The sequence below is a fragment of the Sinocyclocheilus grahami genome, unplaced genomic scaffold (assembly GCF_001515645.1).
Source record: "Sinocyclocheilus grahami isolate Dianchi unplaced genomic scaffold, SAMN03320097.WGS_v1.1 scaffold3.1, whole genome shotgun sequence".
Taxonomy (NCBI): domain Eukaryota; kingdom Metazoa; phylum Chordata; class Actinopteri; order Cypriniformes; family Cyprinidae; genus Sinocyclocheilus; species Sinocyclocheilus grahami.
Window position 1 is genome coordinate 4,916,589 of NW_015505182.1, and position 8,855 is coordinate 4,925,443.

The 8,855-nt window shown below is 36.7% G+C and overlaps 1 protein-coding gene across 1 annotated transcript in view; it reads left to right on the forward strand.

Moving 5' to 3' along the window:
* LOC107572057 (egl nine homolog 1-like) overlaps positions 1-8,855 on the forward strand; it is a 38,461-nt gene that overhangs the window by 24,550 nt on the left and 5,056 nt on the right. The window contains exon 2 of the mRNA XM_016258493.1: positions 8,716-8,835. Within this exon, the coding sequence (XP_016113979.1) occupies positions 8,716-8,835 (120 nt within the window). The remainder of the gene's footprint in view (positions 1-8,715; positions 8,836-8,855) is intronic.

Consider the following 8,855-nt stretch of genomic DNA (forward strand, 5'->3'; position numbering starts at 1 on the left):
CACAGGATGTTGTAGTGTGAATAGCAGAAGGCTTGATGGGAGGTGATAGCACTTCCTGTAACTGCGTATTTTTTAATGTCATTGTGATGGTCGCAGATGTACAGCAACACAATTCAGGATGCTCAGCAGGCACGTGACATTGAATCGGCCGGAGGGAAAGAGTCTGTTACATAAAATACAATGAACGGATAATATGTTTATGTTTTGTATTGATATTAAACTATAAACGAGCTTTGTGGTCGTTAAATGTTGGAGGATCAGAGGCAGAGTATATACATCTGGGTTTCAGTGAGGCCGGAGATGGCGGATGGGACGGAGATGAGTAGAGAAACAGGGACAAAAGATAATGTTTATTAACCGGACGTGGCTTTTTTGAGTAGTTTTCATTGATTTTGATGGATATTTATATTTATATAAAAGATAGTTCACCCCAAAATGAACATTGCCATCATTTACTTAAACTCGTGTTAGTAGTTTACAGTTAGGGTCACACTTTATTTAAGGTTCAGTTCTCGCTAACAAAACCATTAACTACAACTCCTGCCTCAAACTCCTAATTTGCTACTTATTAATAGTTAGTAACGTAGTTGTTAAATTTAGGTATTGGGTAAGATTAGAATATGGTCATGCAGAATATGTGCTTTTTAAGTACTAATAAACAGCTAATATGTTAATAATAGGCATGCTAATAAGCAACTAGTTAATAGTGAGAATTGGTCCCTATACTGTTATTTTAATTAGTAAGTTCGCTACATATCACCCTGTATTTTTTTAAATTTATGTAGAAAAAATAATTAAATGAATACTGAAATAGTTGCATATTTTGCACCATGTTAATGTTTTGATGAATATTTTCGTAATGTACCAAGTCGTATTGTTCCTTGTGTCCATGGTTCTTGCACGTCTTTCAGCAGCAACGTCCTTCTCTAAATCTTCAGTGTCATGGCATAACTATGTTGTGAATGTGCGTTTGTAGTCTGTATTGGTGCAATAAAATCGACCATTTATCAGTGCGTATAGTACCTAAGTTGTGAATGTGCATTTGTAGCCTGTATTGATGCAATATAAAAAGACTATTTACCACTGAATAACGGCAGAAGTTGTTTTCACACAAAAACAAACATTTTTTATTTTTTTAAGTGAAACAAAAACATGTGCAACTAGCACATGATCAGACTGTGAATAGAAACCATTCCCAAACAAAATACTTTTTTGATCTGTTTTATTAGTAAATAAAAAACCATAACCAGTGATGATTGATTCCTAAAAATGACTCTTATGAGCCAGTTATTTTTCTAATGAATCATTGAATAATAATTTAATGAATTCAGAAAGTCATGGCATTAAATGTACCTTTGTCTAAACAGTCTTAAACCAAGATATTTACTTGAAATGCAAAATGAAGAAAGTTAAAGGCTTGTTTTCTGAGAAATTGAACACAAATAAGTGAATATGCTAAAAACAAATTTTTCTGAGCCCATATATTGGCAGATATTTGTTATGGTTTTAATCATGATAAAACAACTTCATATCTTGTCATTTTGCTTCTCAGTGTATCTTGATTTAAGAAACTTAACACATTTGTAGTGGAAAACAAATGTGTAGAGGAAGAACAGCACTTTTTTTGCAGTGTGATCAAAAGTTACTTCCATGTTCTAGTTAAGCTTTCCTTGTAAAAATGAATTGAAGAATAATGCAGATCTGTTAAATGTTGTATTTACAACACATTTCTGCTCACTAGACAATTACATTTAGAGAACATATTGATATTTAGTTCCCTTTAATTTTGTCCTTAGATTTTCTTTACTTTAAAGTCTTAAATTGACCTTTGTAAAGCCTGCAGAAACCCTAGTATAATTTCCAGCATTAGCCGAGAGAGAATTCTTTCCATATGTAAGCAAACTGCCCATTTATGAATTAAATCAGAAAATTGTTTTTGACTGTCGTTGACCCAGGGGCTCCACCACCACCTGCTCGGCCACCTTCTGGGAGTCAGGGTGAAGAATGTGTGGCGCAATACGACACAATGAATTGCCAAGTGGTCATGTTTACATTACGTGTCCAGAGATATGCTGGCACTCAATCAGAATGGGCTGTTTCGGAGCGTAGTCATTAGAGCAGTTCATTCCCTTTGGAAAGTCCCACCTCAGTGAGAAGGATATATAGTATTTATTTGCATCTGCATTGACATCTAGTTACGTGCTTTTTTGTTCCCTTATGTCAGGAAACCTTGCGTGCCACAAACAGGGATCTTACGAGGTTGTTACTTGAAGGTGGAAAGCTGATGTGTAAAACACCTGTAGACTTCATTATGAACTATAATGAAGCCTGTTTTTAAAAATTTGGTGCATATGAGGGTTGGTTTATACTGTATGTGTGTATGTGGGTTTTTTGTGTGTTTCAAGTTAGGCCTATTTTTATCAGCAGAAGAAGCTTATGTGTTTGATTTATCTTTTGGACATGTGTCTTGTCACTGCTTTCTCCTCTGTTTGTTAATGGTGCAGTGTGGTGTCAGTCTGCCAAGGTCTCAGTGCTGGAACAGCAGTGCAGCTGCACGCTCTGCACGTAGCAAGAGTACAAGAACTGTCTGCCTGGCTAAAGTCCAGCGGCTGAGTTTTATATCAGCTCTGCATTGCTCACTAGAAGAGACGGCAGCAGGTCAAGACCATATACAGCAGGAAAAAGGACATGTTATAAACCCACGAGAGCCTCTTTTGGGAAAACAAATTATGGTTATGGATGTGTTAGAGTAAATGACACAAGGGAATGTTTTCAGTGGTTTATCATGCCATCGTTAGTTTCCCCCATTTAAAAAAAAAATACTTTTTTGTTTTTATTGCAATATATTTTTGTAGAATGATAGATTAGTAAATAATGTTTACACAGTGCCTTGAATCCGACTGTGGTAAAAAGAGTCATGGAAATGAGCGTGACTTGAGGCTTTAAAACAGAAACATCCCCCAGGGAGATGAGAATGAAAAGAAATGAAAATGTTTAAACTAGTTAGTTAACACAGCATTGTTTTAATTCAGTAGTTTAGATTTGTTTATTTAATATGTTTAGTGTCTGTGTAGAATCATTTCCAATGGACGCTGATCATGCAGTGATTTATTTTTTTAATTTTTTTTAGGCTGATGTAAGGCATTTTTTAATGCATTTTCCAGTTCTGATTGTTTGTATTAATTGCCCTTTGTCTACTAGACTTGATGTATAGGTCACCCAAAACATTTTACTCACCCTCATTTTGATGACTTTCTATCTTCCGTGAAAAATCGTTTTTTTGAAAATGGTTAAGTGAAAATGCGATTTTAAAGCTAAGGTGAAGAGCAGTATTCAAAAGGTAATACAGTAAGCATGAAATCTCTTATGATCACCAAGACTGCATTTATTTGCTAAAAAAAAAAAAAAATGAACATAATATTGCAAAAATTGCTCTGAGAGTCACTTTATGAGGATTTTACCATTTCTTTCAATAAAAATATCATATCATGTACAGTAAGAAACTTAAAAGTCTTTACAACAACCCATCAAAATAAATGCTTTCTGATTTTGCCATTAATATTATGAACCTAATAAAAAGGTAGATAGCGGGTGCAGCTGTTTGTGTGCACAGCGGCACATCCAGGTGTATCAGAGACATTGAAACTGGACTACATGCATACTGAAGCTCTGATTGAAATGCTTTTTGTGTTGTGGGACTTTGGCATCCCCTCCATTACCTTTACCTTCCTCCCCGGTCACGGATCTTTTCAGGCGATGATGGGAGAGTGGCGGCATGGCATCCAGACGCAAAAACCGCTGTGTGATGTTGATGTGTGCCGTCCGCACCCACCCCTCCTCGCCCGGTTGTTTTGTCAGCCCAGCATGCCCCACGCGCCGCTTACTCTCTGACGCAGTTGGCTCTCACACTCACCCCCACCTGAACGATTGGCGCGACGTTGAGCGATTTCACCCTTATTTGCTCCGGCCTATTCAGGTGGGGGGCTCGCGAATTGCGTCAATGCCCTCAGCTTGCTTTTTTGTCTTGGCTTGTCTGTCTTTCCCTCTCCCCCTATATCTCCTTCTCACGCTGGCTAAAGCACACGCACGCTCTTGCTCTCTCCTTTTGTCTTTGTTTACGTTGCCCGCCGCTTTTGCACCTGCCGCCAGGGAAAACAGTTCAGTTGAAATGTCGTCATATGTATTGTGATCCGTCGTGCATTGCGTGCCATTGCAGGCTGCAGGATTTGGCTGGAAACCCTTTTAAAAAAGGCAAGGTATAAACGGGATGGTGAATTTCTGATGAAATAAACAGCAAAGTAATAACAATAGTCATCGCCTCGCTAACTGACCTAAGTCTGGCCTTTCTGTGACTTCTGCATTCCTCGTCTTCCACTTGAGATGAGTGATTTACAGTCGGCCACACCTCAGCACAGCTAACGGTTATGGCGCTAGGAAAAAAAGTCCTCATGTAAAGTCGCTTGCAGATTTGTTCCCAGCATGTGTTTGCTTTCCTCAGCTGTCGTCTGTTCTCCTGGAATGATGACGCTGTTTCACTGGAAATCTAATATCGAATTATAGGCCTCAGGAAGCTGGGGGGGGGGAGATGTTAGGGGGGGACGTGTGCTGGTGTTAGCTCTGTGTGCTTGTGTTCTTGTGAGTGAAAGGGTGTGTATGTAATAAAGCTGCAATGGTTCAGATTTCTCTCAGTTTCGATTTGTATCATAGTTCTGTGGTCATCGTTTCAGTAAATATTTGGCGTGCTGCTATTAGGGAGGAATGAATTGGGATAATATTTAACAAAAAACATATGCTGCAGAATAATGACCTGTAAATTAGTCAAAAAATGAAATATTTATTTATTATTGGCTGACATATTTGCCATTTCCATCATCAAGCACTAAGATATCTAACCAGTATTCCAGAGGTCTCTCATCTATTTTTTTGAGGACTTTCCTAAATACACTTGTAGCATAACAAGCTAATAATTTTAATTTCAAGTGTGTTTTTTTAAAATTAATTTTAAGTAATATAGATTGATTATATCAGCTATTTACTGGGAATAATATGAAAATAATTATTGGCTTATCTGTATTATTATTTTGTGAATTGTCAACATTCATTGTTATTAGGGTTGCAAAAAGGTGGAAAATTTCCAGTAAATTTCGAAAACATAACAGAAATTTTGGAAACTTTCCAGGATTTTTTGAAAGTTTCCGGAAATTTACCGGAAATTTTTCAACCTTTGCAACCCTAATTGTTATATATAGAAGATGTGAATTAAAAGTATAACATCATACTGTATTTTAGTTCACTAATCATATATTATGTAAGATATTATATTTCTCATAATTATATGTCATATGTGAACCGTGCTGGCAAAATGAGTCGGAATGCACATGGACTAATTTTGAGCTACAGGCAAAAAAAAACTGAAAAATGTCAAATTTGAGGTTTTCACAAAAAAGAGTAGATTAAACCCTCATCTAGCGTTCCCAATGAACAGTTGGGGAAAAACATCTGATGTGTAACATTACATTAGATCCGTGCATTACAGTAGACTTTAATACTGTATATAGGCGTCTGTCTCATTAAAGGGGTCATATGAAGCAATTTCAATTTTTCCTTTCTCTTTGAAGTGTTACAAGCTCTTGGTGCATAAAGAAGATCTGTAAAGTTGCAAAGACTAAAGTCTCAAATCCAAAGAGATATTCTTTATAAAAGTTAAGAGTCAGCCACACCTACCTAAAATGGCTCATTCTAACATGCCTCCACATGTCTACGTCACGATGTGGGAAGATTTGCTTAACACCGCCCAAATGTTCACACAAAGAAAGAAGGCGTAACTTTTATTCTCGCTGTAGTATTGTTGCCGCCGCTGCCATGTCGTGAAGGCGCTGTGTGCTTCGTTGTAAAAGCGAAACTCCTTTGGTTGGCCTTCCAAAAGAGGACGATATCCGCTTCGTCATGCCTGGAGCTGATCCGTGCTGGTCGCTGAGGAAATACATCAACTTCGCGCTGTGGATCGCCGGATTGGCTTTCACCGTGGACGAAGCGGAGTCCAGCCCGGGGTCATCACGTGGTTGCCGCAAGCCCGCCGGCCTCCGCTCACTCTAGCCCGCCGTGTGTTTCATTGTGAAAGTGAAACTACTTTGTTTGGCCTTCCAAAAGAGGACACGACCAGAACCCAGTGGTTAAGTTGTATTTACAGCACTGTTCCAAATCAGTTCAACCCAAATATTCAGATGTGTGCAGCACATTTTATGGAGGACTGTTTCCTGATCCAGGTAGAGTAGACTATAATGCCGGCTGTTCTGACTCACAGACCGTAAGTACGTTTTCATTTTAAGGATTTGCCACTGATGATTCAAACGCGAGTTTTGAGCAGTGTAGAGTAGCGCTTGTTGTTTGTCATTTCTCAGATCACAAATGCGTTAATCAAACAATAAAAGAATGCTTTTGTTTAGATGTAAAATGGGAAAGGTAATGCATTATTTTTTCCTTTCTTCTATTTGTTCTACTGCTTTTTTGCACTTATTTATAATAGTTTTTAAATGTAAAGTCGGCAACACCAAAGCTCCAAAATATAAAAAATGTATTTAAAAAAACAAATTTACATAGCATGTGTGAAGTTTGGTGTTGCCGACTTTACATAAAAAAAAAATTTCCACTTGTTTCTTAGTCGAGCAACCAGTTGAGATCGATGTGCGTGCTTTTGCCTGCTCTTTCTGATTTATAATAACAAAGATAAAATAAAAATAGCTATATTATGATTATTAATATTGTAATTTATGGTTATTAATATAGTAATGATCATGAAGAAAATAACTGGAGGAAAAGATGCAATGTTGCTAGGTGATTTTGCTTTGGAACCTTCAGAAAACTTTAACTTGATTTTTCTCAGAATTGAGGTTGCTGACACTGTCTACTTCAAATGGGTGTAGCTCAGTTATTTTTGTCCGATTTCAACAAATCATACATCATCATTTTGAAGGTCTTTTAATGGAGAATGTGAAATTTAAAATAATTCTTAAATAATTTTAATAATTTCTTACATTTGTTCATTGTGACTCATTTTGCCAGCACGTCACAGGTTTTTGTTTTTAAAAAAGCACTTTATAATTATTACACATTTTATTTTAATATTTCCATATTTTATATTATATATCCTTGTATGTATTTATTAATTGTTCTTATTCTGTTCTTATTTTTAAATGAATAAATCTTTATTGTAATAAAATTAGCCTTAAATTAATAAAACTAAATAAATATATTTATATTTTTAAACACATTGTGAACCTTTTTTTTTTTTGTCATGGGAACAATTTCATCTCTAGTATGTATACAAGTATCGCAAAGAATGTTGGAAAATATGTTGTTTTTCAGCCATAAAAACAGCCTCCCTCCCTTCCCCAGACAGCCTAACACACATATACACTGAGAGTCAGTTGAAAACACGCTGATGCTGTGTCCCTCGGGAAGAGGTCTCGGTCCCTGTGACATTATGCTGTAGGGTTAGGGTTAGAGGGTTAAGTTAAGGCCTAAAAATTCCCTGCTGGGCTAGTGCTGCTTATAAATAGAGTGTCAGGTCATGAACTGTCAGTGAACTGATCAGATTCAGGAGCCTACATGCAGAAGTGGGTGAAAAAGAAGGCAAAAGGTGAGTTCCCGGAGAGGATCGATATCAGAGAGTTGTTCTGACTTTTTTTTTTTCTTTTCTTCAGTTCACAGAAACACGGCGCACAGTATCGGCCCAAAGGTTTCTGATAATTAAGTGTTTGTTGGGTGCTGATGCTTGTTTGAAATGTTTTGTTAATGATTTAAAGTTTGACATGTTTTCATACTTGGAGAGGAATATTCTCCAAACATTTACTGTAAGTTATTTTAAAACTTCTAATTATAAGGAAGTACATTTTGTTTGCTTCAGAAATGTAGTTTAACCTTGTCACATGCAGGTCACATGCCGTGGATTGATGGACTATCATATATTTTTTTATGAGCCTTTGACTCATTCTCTCCTTTGTAACACTGTCCTGATAACGGATGTGTCCATGTGCACAAATACATTTACACTGCTATTTTTTCCTTTGTGATTCATTAACACTTTCCATGTAAACCCGGAGACCAAAATAAAAGGGGCCGAGGAAGAGCAGGAAAGGAAAAACCTAAGCAAAGGAAAGACTTCAGCAATGGCTTCATTGTTCCCTCAGCCTCATAACCCAGATTCAACAAGATTAAAATATATAATCATCACAGGGCTGAGAATGTCACAGATGTCACTTTTTTTGTCCACTTCATGTAGGTTTATGTAGTTGTACGCTGTGGTATCATACAGTATCTGAGTGGAATTCATTGATGAACTGCATTTCACAAATACGGAGCAACAGTGAATCCCATTATTTCATTCTAAGATAATATTTAATATATCAATATATATTAATATATAATTGTTTTGCCTTTATTCTCTAGTGCATCTGGATGGTTTAGTTTTTAGTTGAGTATTTTTCATTATTCTCATTGTAAATGAAAACAACCTTTTTCAGCATGAAGATTTGTCTTTATTATTGCTATTATTCATATTTATAATGAATTATTATGTGCATGAAAAAATATTAATATTATTGTGAATATGAAATATCTGATGAATGGAAAGCTGCATCCATACCACTGTGAAGTCTTTGTATGTTCTTTTGTTTTGGTTATTTCGCCCATTACAACCCCTTTTTTCTATTCCAGGCAATGGTGGCATGTTACCCTGGCAATGGCACAGGATATGTACGGCATGTGGATAACCCAAACGGTGATGGGAGATGTGTCACATGCATATATTACCTGAATAAAGACTGGGATGCCAAGGTAAGAGTCCCCCCCCCCCC